Source organism: Humulus lupulus, chromosome 7 (genome assembly GCF_963169125.1).
Source record: "Humulus lupulus chromosome 7, drHumLupu1.1, whole genome shotgun sequence".
Classification (NCBI taxonomy): domain Eukaryota; kingdom Viridiplantae; phylum Streptophyta; class Magnoliopsida; order Rosales; family Cannabaceae; genus Humulus; species Humulus lupulus.
Genome location: NC_084799.1, coordinates 11,121,545 through 11,142,115, shown reverse-complemented (window position 1 = coordinate 11,142,115; position 20,571 = coordinate 11,121,545). Strand labels below are relative to the sequence as shown.

Genomic DNA, 20,571 nt, shown 5'->3' with positions numbered 1-20,571 from the left:
CTTACTCAATTTCTTGTTTCTCATGGATACAAAAGGGGTGGAGTAGATAAAACTTTATTTATCAAAAATATTAAATCTAACATAATTATTGCTCAGATTTATGTTGATGATATTGTATTTGGTTCTACTTCTGACAATGAGGTGCAGGTATTTGTGAAACAAATGAAAGAGGAATTTGAAATGAGCATGGTGGGAGAATTGACTTATTTCTTAGGTTTACAAGTCAAGCAGTTAGATGAAGGCACATTTGTTTCTCAAAGCAAATATGCTAAGAACCTGGTCAAAAAGTTTGGACTTGAAAGTTCAAAGATTGCCAAAACACCAATGGGAACAACTGTAAAGCTATCCAAAGATGAAAATGGTGTCAAAGTGGATCCTACACTGTATAGGAGCATGATTGGTAGTCTTCTTTATCTCACTGCTAGTCGACCTGATTTGAGTTATAGTGTTGGTGTGTGTGCCAGGTACCAAGGAAATCCCATGGAGTCTCATGTTGCAGCTGTCAAAAGAATCATTCGATATGTTCATGGGACTGCTGATTATGGTATTTGGTATTCAAAAGAAACTAACCCTAATCTAGTGTGTTTTAGTGATGCTGATTGGGCAGGTAACACTGATGACAGAAAAAGCACCAGTGGAGGATGTTTCTTCTTGGGAAATAATCTTGTTTCTTGGCACAGCAAGAAACAGAATTCTATTTCTCTCTCAACAGCTGAGGCTGAATACATTGCAGCAGGAAGTTGTTGTGCACAACTTTTGTGGATGAAGCAAATGATGATGGATTATGGGTTTGATCTTGACATTTTAACTATTTTTTGTGATAATACAAGTGCAATCAATATTTCAAAAAATCCTGTGCAACATTCTCGTACTAAACATATTGATATTCGTCATCATTTCATAAGAGAATTAGTTGAAAATAAAGTTCTTGTCTTGGAATATATTGAAACACATAAACAAATTGCAGATATTTTCACTAAAGCTCTTGATTCGGTTCGCTTTGATTTCCTCCGAAAATCTTTGGGGGTTTGTTCTCTTTAAATTCTCTCGTTATGTTGTCCGCTTGATCTAATGTGTGTTATTCTTTGTTAAGAAAATTGTCAATCAATTTGAAAATTTTGTTGTGTGTCCAGCTGGATAATCTGTCTTGTGTTTATGAATCTTTGGCTGTATATTTTTGAGAGAAATTTAATCAATTCCTCCTAGGCATATTCGAGTAAATTAATCAATGTTTAATGTTTGAGCTTCCTTTTGTGTAGCATTGTTTCAAGCTCCTGTGCAAGAATAGAGCTACCTGCATCAGTGTGTGAAAGCCGTCTTTTGAGTAAGTTGGAACTTTGTAATTCGGAGTTATGAAGAGGATACGCTACCATAGAAAAGGGCTACCACTGGTGTAGTGTGACAGCGTCTTCACGGGTTACAATTATTTTAATTTCGAAAAAGACTTATTTGTCATTGGGCAATGTTCCCTTGCATACACTGTCACACACTTATGCTTGAAACATTGCAATAAAAATTGTACACAGTTTAAAAAAAAAAAAATGTGTGTGTAAGACTCATACATGTTGATTGATTCACTTAAGAATATGTGCTTGTGACTGAATTGTGCTTTATTTCTCTTGAATATTCTTTCTAATTTTTCTTTTTCACAAGTGTTCTTATCTATGTTTTACACTAACACTTATTTTTATTTGCTTGATTTTATTTTTATCAGGATGACTCTCTTTGATCAAAGCAGATTTTTGGGTTGAGTTTTTATTTTTTTTTATATATATAAAATTAAAAAAAAAATGATAATCAAGGAAATTCATGGTGGACCGAATCATTGTGGTGATTATGAGAAATTATGCATTTAATTGTGTGGTTTAATATATTCTTTGTCTCCAAGGAATTTATTTTTGACTTCTTTCTCATTTTGGAATATCATGATTTGTATCTTTATTGTCTTGTACTTTGGTTAGAATTTTTTTTAAAAAAAAAAGGGGAAAAGTCATTGAGGAGATCGTGTGGGGTATTTGTTTCTGGTTACCTTTTTTGGTTTTGGTGTTTATTCATATTACATTTTTATAAACAGATTTTTTAATAATAATAATAAAAAAAAAGAAAGTTGTATGTGAATCGTGTAGATTGTTTCCTTTTCGTGGTTAATTAAAACAATTTTTTAATAAAAAAGGGAAACCTCTTTTTGCCGTGGGTATTCATTTTGGGTAAGTAAGTTATTTAAAAAGGCATACCATTACCCTATTTCTTCTCACCCACGATTTCATTTAGTTATTTCTTCTCCTTCTCTTATTTTTTTTTCTCTCATTCTCTTGTAAGTGTTTTCTGTTTTTCAGAGAAAAAATGGTAAGAACTCGTGGTGCCTCCTCCAAGAAGATCCCTGTTTCTCAATCCCGAAAGGTGCCATCTCCTTCGCCTCCTCCGTCTGTATCAACGGCACCTCTTTCAGTTCCAACAGCTCCCACATCTGTTGGAAAGTCCTGCAAATCCAAGGCTCGCAAGAAGGTGTTTTCGCTCTCTCATGAACATCCTATGGTGTTTCCAGATATCTCTGCTGACATTGTTGCACCACCATCTGAAGTGGTGGTGCCCTCTCGAGCCAAGGACCATTCTCCTCTTCCGTTTGATTCGTCTTTGGAGGCTAGGGCAAAATCGAAATCTGTTTCCTCCTCTTCCAAAGCTGCTGCTGCTGGGTTGCTCAAATTGCCCTTGAAGCCGAGTCAGTCCAAGAAAAATTCTGTGACTCCCAAAAGGAAATTGGGGTTGGACGCGTCTCTTTCTCCCTTGTCTACTGCCAAGAAAAAATTGAAGGCTCATCCCCCTTCACTGTCCTCCTCCGAATCTGATCCTGAGGAAGATAAGTCAGAATCTGAAGCAACTCATGATACCACATTGTCTGATGAAACGGTTCCTGACATTGCAGAATCAGAGGCTGAGTCTGATGAGCCAGAAAAAGAAGACACTATCCCCTTTGAACAAGAAGCCGAATCTGACTCAGACCACATTGCATCTCCTTTGCCATCCAAAGCTAAAGGGAAGAAACCTATTTCTGGTTCTACTCCTCCACCAAGACATTCAGGTGTAAATTTCAAACCTTATTCTTCCATTTTTTGTTATAATGATAATGCACGTGATATGGTTCTATATGCTCAAAGGAAATTTATCATTGAAAGAAATTATGTCTTGAGTGATCATCGTCCTTTTGGTGTGCTAACAATGCTTCAAGATCGACAATGGACAGGTTCTTTGGTTAAATTTTCTGGTTTTGTGGATAGAATAGTCAAGGAATTCTATGCCAATCTTACTAATGAAATTATTGAACCTTCATCTCCTCTGTATAATAAAGTGTTTGTTAGGGGCCATTGGTTCTCTTTTTCTCCTCAAGACATTGCTCTTGCTTTGCATCTTCCCCTTGATGTCGAGGATGATGTTGATGGTGCTTCTCTTGACAAGGACATGGTTATCACTGAGTTGGTTGGTCAAAAAATGGTATGGCCATCTCATACAGTCATCTCAGTCTCAAACCTCACCTACACTTATGTTGTTCTTCATAAGTTTGCCACAACAAATTGGAAGCCCACTTCTCACACCGCCACTATTTCTTTTGATATGGCCTCATTTTTGTATAAGGTGGGGACCGGTCTTGGTATAAATTTGGCTTCGGTTATTCATGATCAAATCATTGGGTTTCGCAAAGGTAACAGGAAAAACTTGAATCTACCTTTTCCTCATGTTATTTATAAAGTGTTGAGTTTGCAGAAAAAAGATCTCCAACGTGATCAAGAAGACTTGGTGGCCCCAACTACTGCTGCTTCCTACAAAGCCTCTGCCCCTCCTACTGAAGCCACTGCAGCTCCGTCCTCCAAGAAAGTCAAGCCCCAATCTCTGAAGATCGCCTCGGATGACATCCCTCATGCCTCCTCCTCTGTTGCCACAGATTCAGGACTTGTTGCAACCGAAATAGCTGCTGTTCGAGCCTCTATTGATTCTTTGACTGCTCGAGTGATGTCAATTGAAGGACTGCAACGTTCTGTGTTGGAGGCTGTTCAATCTCTGTCCAAAGCTCCAATTGTTTAGTTTTATTTTCGTTTTTGTCGATTAAACATTGCTACTCTTATTTTAGTTTTATGGTTCTTTGGCTACTTTGAAAGACACAAAGGGGGAGAGTAGATTTCCAAAACCTGTTTGATTTTTTGTTTGTTTAACTCTGGACCTTCTTATTTTGAGGGGGAGTTAAGTCTAGTTTATTTACATGTTTGTTATAAGTTCATGCATGTTTGCAGGGGGAGTTCTTTCTCTTTACTTATCACTATCATTTGTGTTGCAGGTTTTCTGAATTAATTTTGTCTATCAAATTGCCAAAGGGGAGATTGTAAAATCCTTAATTGGCATTTTTGATAATAAAGACAAAATTAATTAAAAAGGAATTTTCGAAGTTAATAGTTTCCTCTTTTGTAATATTCTGTGGTGAATTTCGAAAATGGGTAGTTTCTTGTTTTGGTGAAATATGCCTTTCTATATTCAGATTTTTATTTATGTGTTAATAAAATAAATATATATATTTTCCTATAAATGAATATCTTTTTTGAAATGGAAATTATTAGTATTTATTTTGTTATCTGTTTTGGTTGCCCAGAAATCGTGTACAGCTTGCAATTATAAAGGATATATTGTTTCCTTATTTATTTAAGGAAACTGGGTTGAAAAACTGTCCAGGTTCAATGAATCTGTTTGAACGGATTGCCAGTCTGTTTGAACAGATTCTGACTTTCCTGTTTTGGAAGATTTTCCTTTTATGGGCTGTTTGATTTCTGATTTGTTTTCCACGACCTAAAGGGAATCTAAACAGTATATAATCATCCTTAAGTCGTTGGTTTTTGATTATCTCTCTTGGTGTATTATTTTCCAAATATTTTTCAAGTTTTAGAGAGACTTTTTATTATGTGAAGAACTTGAGTCCAGCAAGTTCTTAGTGGTTTATTACAGTGTACTTCTGTATTGTTTTCTTTGTGTTAATTGTGCAGGTTGAACACACTTGGACATTGGTCATCAAGCTTCGGGAGAAGTCTTGTTCGTGAGTCACTTTTCGGGAGGAAAAGTGCAAGTGTTATGATTTGAAGGGAGTTCAAGATCTTAGCACTTCAGAAATTTGATTAGAAGTTTAGATTACAACAGTTGCGACAAATTCAAGAGGGAGTCTTTATTTGTATAAGTCAATTTGGTTTTGTAATCATTTAGATATTCTTCTAATAAATTTCATTCTCTGGGCGTGGCCTCGTGGACTAGTAGCAATCTGCAAAGATTGCTGATACAACGTAAAAATTCGTGTGTTCTTTACTTTATGTTCGTTTTTATCTTCTGGTCACAAACTGTTTAAACATATCTGGTGTCTGTTCAAACATTTCTGTAACAGTTTAACAATTAATTATTTAATTTAAATAATTAAGTTGGTAATCTTAAAATACGAAATTTCAATTGGTATCAGAGCAGTTCACTAAACTCTTAGTGAGATCTTGTGGTTATTTTCCGTTTGATTTGTTTTGTGTGAAATGTCTTTCTTTGCAGAAGGTAGTTCGGTGTCTCGACCTCCATTGCTAAATGACTCAAACTATCCATACTGGAAAGTTAGGATGAGAGCTTTCATAAAAGCTCAAGATGAGAAAGCATGGAGAGCAATTTTGTCTGGATGGTCACCTCCTACTGAAAAAGGTGAAGATGGAAGCACAATTGTAAAATCTGAACTTGTTTGGGACACAGAAGAAGAAAAATTATCCAGCTATAATAATAAAGCTCTTCACGCCATATTTAATGGTGTTGGAGAAAGTTTTATAAAACTTGTTTCCACATGTGTCTCGGCTAAAGATGCTTGGACAATTCTTCAAACTCAGTTTGAAGGAACTGTAGATGTTAAAAGGTCTAGATTTATCATGTTACAAACCAGGTTTGATGACCTTAGAATGTCTGATTCTGAAACACTATCTGAATTTTATGAGAGATTATCTGATATTTCTAATGAGTATTTTGCACTTGGTGAAAAACTTGATGATTCTGTTCTTGTTAGAAAAATCGTTCGAGTTCTTCCTGACAGGTTCAATGTTAAGCTCACTGCTATGGAAGAGGCAAAAAATTTCAGTACTATGAAGGTAGAAGAACTGATGGGGTCACTTCGTACCTTTGAGTTAAATCAAAAGATTCGTCAAAAAGACAAGCCAAGCTCTTCCAAAGAAAAGGAGAAAACCATAGCTTTCAAGAGCACTGAAAATGAAGTCTCAGATGATGAAGATGGTGATAATGAAATGGCAATGCTTGCAAAGAATTTTCGAAAATATATGAATAAAATAGGAAACAAAAAATTCAATGGCAAGATGTCAAAAGGTAACCCTTCTTCTCTTAAACCTTTTCAAATATGTTACATTATTTGGATATATCTCATATATCTAAATATTGTAACTCTCTATTATATGTTACAATATGTGACACACTTTGTCACATTTATTTAATCTAAAACATTATATTATAAAATAATATAACATTCCCCCACAAGATTAAATAGTTATCTATTGTAACACTTATTTAATCAATCATTATATTTTGAAATATAACATATCCCCCACTTGATTAAATAAGAACTCTCTCTTATAGGAGTCATTGCATTAATGCATAAAGTAAAGTGTTTTTCAACTTGAACTTTACTATAGTGTAATTATCACAAAATTTGTCGAAAATTAGGTTGCACTAGGCATTGAACCATCTTTTCATGATGACAAATCTGTGATAGCACACACACCTTTGCGATGTTCACTTGAGACCTCTATGTCTCACTTTGCACCGTTAATGACCATGTGCACTTTTTATTCATGGACGTTCTTGAGAATACTCTCAATTCTCATGAGAGGCGGCACCACCCCTAGGTCCATATAGGTAGAATTCTTACAGCATTTTGTTACCAAAAATACTTGTCTTTACAAGACTGAACTCTATTAAAAAACCTTTCGGTTTTAACCCTCCACTTGGTAACACACAAGTACTCAATATCTCAGATGGGACTTGTTTTGAGTACAACTAATATTCACTTGAATGACTTGTTATTACCTATTGAACCTAACACTAGTTGAATAACTAGTGTTAAGATAGGTTACCATCAATCGTGAATCTCTTTAGGGAGTTTAAGTCCCATCCCTCAAGATGATGCAGCCACTAAATCCCTCGTTAGTGGCTTAGTGAAAGGATCTGCTAGATTCTCACTAGTTCTCACATAGGATATTGAGATGACTCCTCTTTGAATCAATTCTCTTACATATCCATGTCTTAGACAAATGTGTCTAGACTTCCCATTATACACTCCGCTGTATGCTCTAGCCAATGTCACTTGGCTATCACAATGTATCGATATAGTAGATACATTATCTTTGATTAGGGGAATCTCTATCAACAGATCCCTTAACCATCCGGCCTCTTTGCCAGTAGCAGTTAGAGCTATGAACTCTACTTCCATAGTGGAATGAGATATACAGGTTTGTTTCTTGGAACCTCAAGAAATTGCACCTCCACCAAGTGTAAATACCCAACCAGTTGTGGACAAGTTGTCCCCAAGATTGGATATCCAACTTGCATCTGTATATCCTTCTAAAATCGAAGGAAATTCGGAGTAGTGAAGGCTTAGTCCTTTGGTTTTCTTAAGATAACCTAGGACTCTTCCAATTGCCTTCCAGTGATCCACACTTGAATTACTTGTAAACCTACTAAGTTTACTTACCAAAAATGCTATATCAGGTCTAGTACACTGGGCAGCGTACATTAGACTCCCTATAGCACTAGCGTACTCTAATTGAGCCACCGCTCTTCCTTCATTCTTCTCTAGTTTTACACTATGATCGAATGGAGTATTGGCATCTTTAACCTTGAGATGGTTAAATTTGTTCAATACTTTCTCAACATAGTGGGCTTGCCCTAATGCAAAACCCCAACTATGTTTCTTTACTTTGATACCAAGTATGGTATCAACTTCTCTAAGATCTTTCATCTTGAAGGTTGATGATAGAAACCTCTTCGTTTCTTCTATCCCTTTCATGCTATTACTTAGAATAAGCATGTCATCCACATATACGCAAACAATGATTACATATCCCTTACAAGTTTTGGAATACAAATACTTGTCTCCATTGTTATGTCTAAACCCATTAGACATGATGGCTTGATCAAATTTCTCATGTCATTGCTTAGGAGCTTGTTTCAATCCATATAAGGATTTTACAAGTCTACAAACTTTATGTTCATATTTTGGTAGGACAAACCCTTCGGGTTGTTCCATATAGACCTCCTCATTGAGGTCACCATTAAGGAATGCCGTTTTGACATCCATTTGATGAACATACAAGTTGTGTAAAGAAGCTAAAGCGAACAGAATTCTTATAGAAGTTGTTCTTGCAACAGGTGCATAGGGTATCGAAATAATCGATACCCTCTTTTTTCCTAAACCCTTTAGCTACTAATCTAGCTTTAAAGGTTTGGATAGTGCCGTCAGTGTGGTATTTTTTCCTAAATACCCACTTACACCCAATTGGCTTAGACCCCGGTGGGAGGTCTACCATTTCCCAAGTGTTATTGGAAAGAATGGAATCCATCTCATCATTGATGGCTTCTTTCCAAAATGCACCATCTCTGGATTGCATAGCTTCTCTATAAGTCTTAGGATCATCCTCAACGAGAAGTACAATAGGAATTTTCCTAATGACTTCCTCTCTATTTCCTTCTACCATGTAGAATGAAATTCATTGAGGATCTATCTCATCCACTACTAGACTTTTATGATTTTTAAGCCTTTGACTTCTTCTAGTTTCAAAGGGTTGCTTTACATCATTTTGAGAATTCTCCTCTTGAGAATCAACTTTGGATGTAGAAGCTTGAGAATTGTTCTTATATAACAAATTCTCCTTTAGAGATGTTGAAGCTTGAGAATTGTTGTCACATAACATATTCTCAAAGAATTCAACTTCTCTAGATTCAATCATATTATTAGACTCTAAGTCTAATAGCCTATAAGCTTTACTATTGTTGGCATAACCAACAAAAGCACACTTTATGGCTCTTGAACCTAACTTTGTTCTATTAGGTTCGGTTTTCTTGCAATATGCAAGACACTCCCACACTTTGAAGTACCCTATGTTGGGTTTTCTTCCTTTCCATAACTCATATGGAGATATCTCATTTTTCTTCATCGGTATTCGATTAAGAATGTGACAAGCTGTTAAAAGCGCTTCACCCCATAAGTTTAAGTTCAACTTAGAAAACACCAACATAGAATTTATCATCTCTAGATAAGTCTTATTTTTCCTTTCGGCAACACCATTGTGTTGTGGTGTATAAGGTGCAGTGCACTCATGAATTATACCATTTTCTTCACAAAATGTATTGAATTCATTAGAGAAGTACTCTCCTCCTCTATCACTTCTTAGCACCTTAAAAGCATCAAAAGTCTCATCTTTATGCTTTAATAGAAACACATAGGTATTTCTACTAAAATCATCTATAAAAGTAAGAAAATACCTTTTATCACCTCTAGTTAAAACACCATTTAATTCACAAAGATCACTATGGATTAAATCTAGTAAATTAGATGATCTTTCTACACTAGGAAATGGTTTCTTAATCATTTTCGCCTTAACACATGTTTCACATTTACCATAGTTTTTAATATTGCATGCAATCATACCACATTTTACTACTATTTTCATGGTAGAAAAACCTATATGCGATAGTCTAAGATGCCACAAAAATAAAGAATCATACTCAATAATATAGGCAGAATTAACATTTTTATTGATAACATTGAAAGCTACATCATTGGTGCACAATTTAACCATGCCCTCACAAGAGTACCCCTTTCCCAAAAATACATTTGATTTGGTAAGTATAAGTTTATCGGACTCAAAAACGGCTTTAATACCGGGCTTGCCAAGCAAATCACCACTTACCAAGTTTCTACTCATTTTGGGAACATAAAGCACATTCACTAATGTAACTTTCTTGCCGGAGGTGAAGTAGACATCAATGGTACCTTTGCCAAGTACCTTGGATATGCCCTCATTGCCCATTTGTATCTCATGGTTGCCCTTTGACTCTTCAAAGGACTTGAACAATGATTTTTCATAGGTGACATGGACGGTGGCACATGTATCATACCACCACCCTTTCACCTTGCCTTGGACCACATTCACCTCACTAAGGGTAGCAACTATGTTTTCCTCTTGAGTTGCATTCACCTTAGGTCCTTGTTGGTCTTTTCTATGTCTACACTCTCTAGCATAGTGACCCTTTTTCCCACACACAAAGCAAGGACCTTTCTCGCCCTTAAACTTGTTTGGGTTGGTTTTTGGACCCAAAGGTTTCTCATTACCCTTTTTCCCTTTGTTTTTGGGATGTTTTGGTTGTGACACCACATTTGCTTTGGAAGTCTCTCCATTAGACCCCTCCACAAGTTTATCTCTACATATTGATTCCTCTTCAATTCGAATATGCTTTTGGATCTCCTCCAAAGAATAATCCTAATTTTTATGAAGGATTCTTTTCCTATAGCTCTTCCAAATTGGTGGTAATTTAGCCACAATAGCACCAACTTGAAAGGCCTTGGGAAGCTCAATCTTTAACACTTTCAATTTATTAACAATAATTTACAATTCATGTATTTAAGGAAGAATAGGTTTATCACCAAAAAATTTGAAATCAAAGTTTTGAGATATCAAAAACTTTTTGGTACCTTCCTCTTCCGCCTTGAACTTTTTCTCAAGTGCATCCCAAATCTCCTTGGCTGATTTGGTCTCGGTGTAAAGGTCATAGAGCCTATCGGATAAGGCGTTGAGGATATGACCCCTGCAAAGAAGATTGTCCTCCTCCCTCTTCCTTCTCTTCTCCACCTCCTCGGGAGTGTCTTTGTCGGATGGCTCGGCTAGAGGAGCCAAGGAAGACTCAAGGATGTAGGCGATTTTGAGAGTGGTTAATAGAAACCTCACCTTGTCTTGCCACCTAGTAAAATTGGATCCATCAAACCTATCCAACCTTACTAGGTCTTGGTTCATGATCTTGATGGTTTCCCCTTCCATTGAAACAAAAAAGGGATAAGCTTTTGAATGTTAGGAAAATATTGTTTTGCCTCAATGGAAATGATTATAATATTACAACTCTATGCAATAATATTACAAGTAAATATAGATTGATTAAATAAGGTTACAACTCTATAACTGAAAATACAAATAAACCAAAGAAAGGGAGAAGATGATGATGAAGAAGAGAATGGTGGAAATACAACTCAAAGCAAAATGTTACAAGTAAATTAAAATGTTTGAAATAAAGAAAAGAAGATTACAACCTTTGAACAAGAAATACAAGTAATAGGAACAAGAGAATAAGTAGAAAACAATGCAATAGAAAGAAGAACAGAAACAAAAGCAAACTCTCACTTACACAACCTAAGTGAAGAGGATTGGGGATCACCAACTTGAACAAGGTATAAAACCTTTGTCCAAAAGCTTATTTCCCCCTAACTCAAGCACTAAGGGATCTCTCTCAGATATTGGAAAAGCTTTCTGGAATTATCAAGCCTCAAGGTGTTTCTAGCCAAGTGCTCTAGTGGATAGAAATGTTGTGTCTTACAAGTGAGCTATAGGCTCCTATTTATAGAGTTTAGAGACACCCTTTGAATTTCAAATTCCACCAACCCCCATGGCTGTTACCAATGTTTAATTGGATTAATATGGAATTAAAAAAGTGATTTGGGAGTTATTTGAGCCGTTCAACAAAGATGGAAAAAACTGAAAATTTGGTCAGTTTTTGGCCTGTGGCCGCGGCCAGAGACATTAGTAGCCGCGACCACTGACCAAATTCAACACAAAAATTGTGCTGTTTTTCCAAACGGTTCCAAACCCTCCCAAATGATTTTGTAACTCCCAAAACATATTATTGGGGTTAAAATTATATCTCTAACAGCCATATCACATATGGCTTTTATGAAATTCATCTCAATATTGTGTAACAACAATTTACACAATAAAGGGTAATATTTGGAGGTTACAAATTTGTAACACCAAATATGTTACATTATTTGGATATATCTCATATATCTAAATATTGTAACTCTCTATTATATGTTACAATATGTGACACACTTTGTCACATTTATTTAATCTAAAACATTATATTATAATATAATATAATTTTACATTATATTATAAAATAATATAACAGTGCCATGCTGAAAGATTAGATGCACACATTTAGATAATATTGATTGTTGAGAGAAGGGATGAAAAGGATATTGGTTCCCAACAACTTTTTATAATATCTTTGTGTACGCCCTAAATATCCACGGGTTATGGGCGAGCTGAAAAATGGCATGATTATATCAGCCACGTGGAAGACACCTACCCGGAGCTGATGTTACAAGGTCCTACCTCCTTAAGCTCGAGATGACCAAAGGTTTATTGCGATTGTCAAGGCATCGTGTCAGTAGAGTGGGCACCACGGGCTGAGGCTACATCAAGCTCGGGGCACGAGTTTGAGTTGGCACTTCTGACCTTTTATAAAGTCAACCACGCAATGTAAACGTGCATATATCAGGCATCACGTGTCTGCTCCATTCTTGAATTCTCGGACACGCAGCATAAACGTGCGTGTTCAGGCGTCCCACGACTAGTCTGGGCCATGCGGCCCATTATCCCCCTTACCTATTGATTAGACCACACTTCGGTGTCAGGTTTTAGGAATTAATCATGAATGTCACAGAAGTGACATGATGGGTAAGATGGTCACGGGATGACTTCCCTTGCCAACACCCAGGTGCCTTCTCCCTATAAATATGGAGACCCTGGGAGTTGCAAGGGGTTAGCTCCTAATTTGTAAAGAAACACCCTGTAAAGAATATCAAAGAGATATCAATAATATCGACTGGTGGACTAGAATGATTTTAACCTTTGAACCACCTAAAAAAAGTATTCGTGTTACAATTTTCCTTTGAGATCATTTATTTATTACAGTTCATTATTTAGCACTAATCCCTCTCCTTATTCGTATAATTATCTGTTGCCGAAGAACCACATCAACAGTCTGGTGCTTTCATTGAGAGCATCTAGATTGGTGCTATCGAAAATACTCAACCATGGTAGTCACTCGCTCGAGACATGGTAACGAGGCAGACCAACATGATGGGCAGGAGGCCCACCATGTCGCCATGTTCGATGAACAGAACCCTGAGGTTCAGCAGCGGTCGGGCAAGCAGCCAGTAGGCCAAGATGACACTGGAAGTTCGGCTCCCCGGCCGCCCAATCTGAACCCAGGTTTCTACACGGCGGTAGAAATGGAGAATGCACAGTTAAGGAGTCAGCTGGTGAAAGCAAACAAGTAGATTCAAGAGGAGTTGGCCCGACTACCCCCTCTTACAACCGACGCTAACGTCGGAAAGAGGCACGGTGAGACTCATAAGTCCCGCCAGGGTAACCGGTCCAAACCTAGTTAGACGGTCAGAACCTCAGCATCAAATTCTACTCCTACGTCGCACCACCAAGAAATCACATTTGAGGAGCTCCCTAGGGCCGAGCAGCAATTCAGTCGGTCGGTCCGGACCTCAACTCCCAGCTTACTTCCGCCCTCGAGCGCACCCAGGAGGGCTCGAGGAAGCTCGCGGAGAAGATCCGAGGAGGGCTCACGACGACAGCCTTCCCCGGCCAGCCGTCCTGCGCCCCGCTCAGACCGCCGGGCACAGGACGAGGAGGATGATAGAGCGGAGCGGCCGCGGCCTAACTTCATCCGTCCTGATGGATCTAGGATCGCATCCCCGGTGAAACATCCTCCTTCACCAATCAGATACCCGTCTCCTCCTCGGCCAGTCCGAGACATTCCGGCTCACGGGAGCAGCAAGAGGAATCCTCCCTCCGCCGGGCATTCCCGTCGTAGCCGGGCGCCCAGAGAAGCCCCGGATCCTCATCCCCAGCGGCGGGCTCCGAGCTTCTCGAACGGAAGCTACTGGACTGGGAGTCGTCGAAGTGACATTTTCGGCGGAGACCTATGCCAACGCTTTAGCTCGGCGCAAAGTCCTCAGGCCGCCCCGAGGGGCGACCTCCGAGATCGCCTAAACTCTCAGAGAGGAGACCCAGTTGGACACGGCAGCCGTGCTCGCCAAAGGGAAGACCTGTCTGAAGTACGTGACAATGGGAACGTCCCATATAACCTATCTCAAGATAGGAGGGACAATAACCCGCCTAACGCGTACAATGGATCCAGAGCTGTTGAATAGCCCCGGAACAACCAAGGAAGTCAGGACAAAACCCTTGAGCGTCTGGCTCAGATAAAGGAGCTAATGAGGAAGCTCTTGTTGGAAAAAGAAAAGGATGAGTATGATTCATGGGACGAACTCGAGCTCTTCGCCCCCAGCATAACAGCGACGGCGTATCCACCTGGTTTCCGTATGCCCCATTTGTCCAAGTTCAATGGAGACGGAGACCCTTTAGATCATCTGGGTATGTTCAACACCCTGATGATGGCCCACAACATCGGTCCCGAGCTGAGATGTTTAATTTTTCCTTTCACCTTGACTGGGCCGGCCAGACAATGGTTCAAGCAGAATAAAAAACAATCCATCAGCTCGAGGAAAACCTTCTCTACCGACTTCAAAAGGGCCTTCTGAGCTTTTCAGGCTGCTCGCATCAAAGCCGACACCCTAGCAAATGTAAAGCAACTGCTCGACGAGCCTTTAAAAACTTACTTGAGCAGGTTTGCAAATGTCGCTGCTGTTGGGGTTTTATGCCCTAATTAAAACCCAAATTCTTTGTAATCTCATTTTATTATCAATAAAAGAATAGAAATAATTTTTTGACTTGGTCAATCACTTTGCTCACATGTTTTATTTTCATGATTATTTATTTAATATAAACTTCTATTAAATCCTGAGCATATAGCTAATCTTATTTATAGTGACGTAATCACAGTGGAATATAAATATGATTATATGTTCAAAAATAAGTTAGTCCTAAGATTAGTCAGTGCACCGGATTTACACTGACTTGCCAATCTACGATATGATCTACTTACACATTACAGTGTTATGTTCTTTCCAGAACATTAGCAAAGTAGATAAGATCGGATGTATTTGTTACATCGGACAGGACCGATATTGACAGTTGATAAGATAAGTAAACATACCGTTATTATCTATTCTAGTCATATCATATAGTTGACCATAGGACAATTCAATCTCAATTCTGAGTGGTTAGTATTCAAACTGATTGTATTATTTGAGTTCTTTGACTTGTTCGTTACCAGCTTACCCTACGGACTAGCCCATACTTACATCTTGGGAACTCGGTAGTATAATTGAGTGGGAGTGTTAATCATAGATATGAACATCTATAGCTTCTGATGAAGAAGTGAAACGATGGTTTCCTTTTAGTTTGGTTCAAGGTGTTAAATGATAGAGATCTCATTTCAGTAATTAAATTAGTTTACTAAACTATCATTTACAAGGAACTAAGTGTTTTAAGGATAAAATACAATGAGGGGTAAAACGGTATTTTAGTCCTATCTCATTGTAGACCGTCTATAGAGGATTGAGTGACAATTATGGTTGTAACAATGGATAATTAATAGCGTATCTATATTTGTTATAGAGCGTTCTATGAATTCAAGAGTGCAATTCCAAGTCTATAGTGAAGTCACGAGGAATTAATAAGTTAGTAAATTTATTTGTTAGATTTATGATAACTTATTGGATCTTGATTTCATAGGCCCATGGTCCCCATTGTACCTTGGATAAAATCATCTAGATAGTCTCAATTAATTGATTTAATCATCAATTAGAATTATCAAAGTTGACCAGGTCAATTTTGGATAGTTTCACAGAGTTGTGTAATTTTGAGAAGAAAAGAGAAATTATGGCAGATTTATTAATTAAGATAAATTGGTATCTAAATTAATAAATAAATTTAAATCAAGGTTCAAATTATAAATAATTAATTTGATAAAGGATTTAAATAATTATTTAATTAATTAAATCAATAGAAAATAATACAGGCCTTGATTTTAAGTCCAATGTGCTTATAATCAAATGGGAAATTTCACGGGCCTATAGCCCATGATAATTTCGACCTAGGGCTTCAAAATGGCTATTATTTTATTGATTTTTTAATTAAATTAAATGGCCTAATTGAGTCTATAAAAGGAGTGCTTAGAGAGAAGATTTTAGAGACGGCAGATAAGTCATAAGTCAGATTTTCTGATAGTTTTATATTCTCTCTAAACACAAGTCCTTTTCTAAGCCTCTTTGTATTTTCTCTTCTTCTCTCTATATCTATCTCATGTGTTGAGAATTGCCCACACTATTCTAGGTGGTTCTAAGGATACATTGGAAGATCGTGAAGAAAATAGAAAATCGGTTCAGTTTCTTGATAATACTCTGCGACAGAAAGGATACAAGAGTTAGAGAAACTGAAGGAAGGACTCTTAATTCCGCTGCGTATACTGTAAGTATTATACTATTTGTTTCTCTTTGAATTCAATTTTAGAAACATGTTTTAGGCTATCTCGTATTAATTTGTTTAATATTAGATATACATGAAAATAAATAAAGATCCTGTATAAGCTTTTACCAACAGCTGCTCGGGCCAAAGACGCAGATGATAGTTCCAAGCTCATGGCTTTGAGGACTGGGATCCTCGTTGGAGGCGGACTCTGGGAAGAAATACAAAGAGTAGGTGTCAGCACCGTGAACGAATTCTTAAATATGGCCCAGGGATGGATAAACCTGGCGGAGGCGCGAGCATCGGCAGTAGGAACTAGCCAAGTCCCTAATCAGCCCGCTGGAGTGGGAACGGACGTCGTAAACACGGCTCAAACCGTTGCACAGAATAACCAGTGGGGTGGAGGCAAGAGGAAAGGGAACAGCGAAGGCGGCCAGCACGGCCCAAAGAAGAATAAGTCCATAGAAAAATTTAAGCCAGTCTACGCTACTTACACCTAGCTCACTCACACTAGGGAAAATATTTTCCTAGCAAATTCTGCTCGCCTTCCCTGGAAGAAGCCGGAACCACTAAAGCACCAGAAGGGTAAGCGAGACCCCCCCAAGTTTTGTCGATTCCATAACGACATTGGCCACCACATTGATGATTGTAGGCACCTGAAGGATGAGATCGAGACTCTCATCAGGGCCATACCCTTGGCTCACTACGCGCGAAATAGGGTTCCCGCCGGCCAACCAGCTCCGGAAGTTCTGACAAGTCAGCCCGGGTCTCGAATAGACCAGGACGTCCCTCCTCCCGTGATAGGAGGAGAGATCTCCACGATCTCTGGAGGCCCCCATCTGGCTGGTACGAGCAGAGGTGCCCAGAAGAGGTATGTCAACGAACTCAAGGCTCATAATGGATTGGAGTTCGTCCCTGAACGACATCTACCCAAGCAGCAACGATTGGAGAGGCAACCAATCATATTCACCGAGGAAGATGCCAGTCACGTCCAGTTCCCTCATAATGACCATTTGGTCATAACCGCTCAGCTCGCTAACCGGAGAGTTAGAAGAATACTGGTCGATAATGGGAGCTCGGTGAACCTGCTGTTCCAGTCTACGCTAGAAAAGATGGGTTTGTCTGTCACCGAGTTGAAAGCCACCTCAATGATGCTGTATGGATTCTCCGGAGAAGGGTCGGCAGCGATAGGGACAATCGAGTTGGTGATCACCCTGGGAGAGGAAGCCCGGACTGTCTCAAAACTCCTCGAGTTTGTGGTCATCGATTGCCCCGCTGCGTACAATGCTATTTTAGGCCGACCTACATTGATAACATTTGAAGCCATAACCTCCATCCGCCACCTAGCGCTCAAATTCCCCTCTTCCTCTGGGATATGCACGGTCTGAGGTGATCAGCTCGCTGCCAGGGAATGCTACACCATTTCTATGAAGGGAAGATCAAAACCCGGGCAGCTGACGATGACCATCCAGGGCGAGAATGAGGAATCTCAGGAACTTGTGCCTAGTCCCGAGATTAAAAAACCTCAGAGTGCCTAAGGGGAGAATATCATCTTAAGTGATGATATCGACCCCAGAATAGGCGAGGATAAATCCGAGCTCCGAGCTATCGAAGAGCTCGAGGAGGTAAATATTAATCCACAAAATCCTTCGCGGATGGTAAAGCTCGAGAAAAGTCTATGTGGCAAAAGGAAGGCGGAGCTGATTAAGTTTCTGTAGGAGAACCTGGATGTGTTCGCATGGTCTCATGAAGACATGGTGGGGATCAGTCTAAGCATCATAATGCACACTCTCCATTTGGATAAAAGCGTACCTGCAAGATCCCAGAAACAAAGACGCCTAGGTACAACCCGAGCTCAGGCCCTAGAAAAAGAAGTAGCCCGGCTCTTAAAGTGCGGCTTTATCCGCGAAGCGAAGTTCCCGATCTGGGTCGCCAATCCTGTGTTGGTCCCGAAGCCCAACGGGAAATGGCAGACCTGCATCGACTTCTCCGATCTGAACAAAGCCTACCCCAAAGACTGCTTCCCTTTTCCAAGAATCGACCAATTGGTCGACGCCACGACAGGGCACGAACTCATGTCTTTTATGGATGCATATTCGGGCTATAATCAGATCGCCATGAATCCAGCGGACCAGGAGCACACTAGCTTCATGACCCTGACTAACGTTTATTGTTACAAGCTGAAGAATGCCGGAGCTACATACCAGAGGTTGGTAAATAGGATGTTTGCCAACCAGATCGGGAAGAACATGGAAGTGTATGTTGACGACATGCTGGTCAAGTCGAAAACTGCCGATAACCATGTTTCCGATCTTCTTGGAATGCTTTAAAATATTGAGAGAATACGACATAAGGCTCAACCCCCAAAAATGTACTTTCGGGGTCGCGTTAGGAAAATTCCTGGGTTTCATTGTCAATACCAGGGGAATAGAAGCAAACCCCGATAAGATCAGGTCGCTGCTCGAGCTGCCCTCACCTTGGTCGCGGAAGGACGTTCAAGGCCTGACAGGAAGGGTGGCGGCCCTTAATCGGTTTATTTCTAAATCTACCGACAAATGTCTGCCATTCTACAACCTGCTCCAGGGGAATAAGAAGTTCGAGTTGACCGAGGAGTGCGAACGTGCCTTCCTCGACCTGAAAGCACACTTAGCCGAGCCACCCGTATTATCCAAACCAACAGCAGGAGAGCCTATTTTCCTTTACCTAGCTGTCACGGAAGATGCAGTTAGTGCCATCTTGGTTCGAGAGGAGGACCGATATCAGAAGCCAGTCTATTACATCAGCAAGAGGCTTCTCGGAGCTGAGTCCCGGTATCCGTTGATGGAGAAGATGGCCTTCTATCTCATTATGGCCTCCCAAAAGCTCAGGCCATATTTCCAGTCCCACTCAATACATGTCATAACCGATCAGCCTTTAAGGCAGGTTTTACAAAATCTGAAGCATCGGGACGTCTGTTGAAGTGGGCTATTGAACTCAGCCAATTTGAGATTTTGTACATACCACGAACTGCAATAAAAAGCCAGGCACTGGCTGATTTTGTGGCAGAGTGCACGGGATTCCGAGAAGATCCTGTAGAAGAGTCAGCCCAGGTCTCCTTACCCCAAGCCTCATGGAAGGTCTTCGTAGACGGCTCATTTAACGAGAACGGCTCTGGGGCTGGAATCATACTGATATCCCCAGAAGGACATCGATTCCACTTGGCGTTGCGATTCGGATTCAAAGCGTCCAACAACGAGGCTGAATACGAAGCTTTATTAGTTAGTCTAAGGATGGCCCAAGAGTTGAAGGCCAGCTCCGTCCAGTGCTACAGCGATTCCCAGCTCGTGGTAAACCAAGTGCTGAGGGAATACCAAGCACGGGGAACCAAGATGGCTGCTTACTTGGCCAAGGTGAAGAGCGAGCTATCTGCATTCGAGCGTGGCTCAATCGAGCAGATACTTCGGGAGTAGAATTCCAACGCGGACGCTCTCGCGAAGCTCGCCACCTCTGGAGAGGTGGAGACTTTGGGGCTAGTTCCAGTAGAATTCCTGGAACGGCCCAGCATAGAGGAAGTCGGGGCGGAGATCGAGATGATTGACGCCAGACCGACCTGGATGACTCCCATCTTCGAGTATCTCACATCAGGAAAGTTACCCGAGGAACGAAATGACGCAAGGAGGGTAATTTACCAGGCCCCAAGATATACAGTGGCAGATGGGACATTATATCAACGTGGACACTCTCTACCTCTCCTGCGAGGTGTTCTGCCAGGCGAAGCGAAGACCATCTTGCAGGAGGTGCACGAGGGTTTCTGCGGAGATCACACTGGGGGGCAAAGCTTGGCCCTGAAGATCTTAAGGCAAGGATATTACTGGCCCACCCTGTCGAAAGACTCGATCTCCTACGTCAAAAAATGTGACAAGTGCCAGCGATTTGCCATGGTTGCCCTAGCTCCCTCGGTCGAGCTGAAGATGATCTCGTCCCCGTGGCCATTCTCGGTCTGGGGGATTGACTTGGTTGGCGCCCTCCCTACTGGAAAAGGAGGAGTTCGTTACGCGGTGGTGGCTATCGACTACTTCACCAAGTGGGT

The 20,571-nt window shown here is 40.0% G+C and overlaps 1 protein-coding gene across 1 annotated transcript; it reads left to right on the top strand.

The window, feature by feature from the left end:
• The first annotated feature begins 2,343 nt into the window (after positions 1-2,343).
• Positions 2,344-4,077, top strand: LOC133791364 (uncharacterized). Its single transcript, XM_062229293.1, has one exon. It carries the CDS (start codon positions 2,344-2,346, stop codon positions 4,075-4,077), a length of 1,734 nt encoding a protein of 577 aa, XP_062085277.1.
• The last annotated feature ends 16,494 nt before the right edge of the window (positions 4,078-20,571 follow it).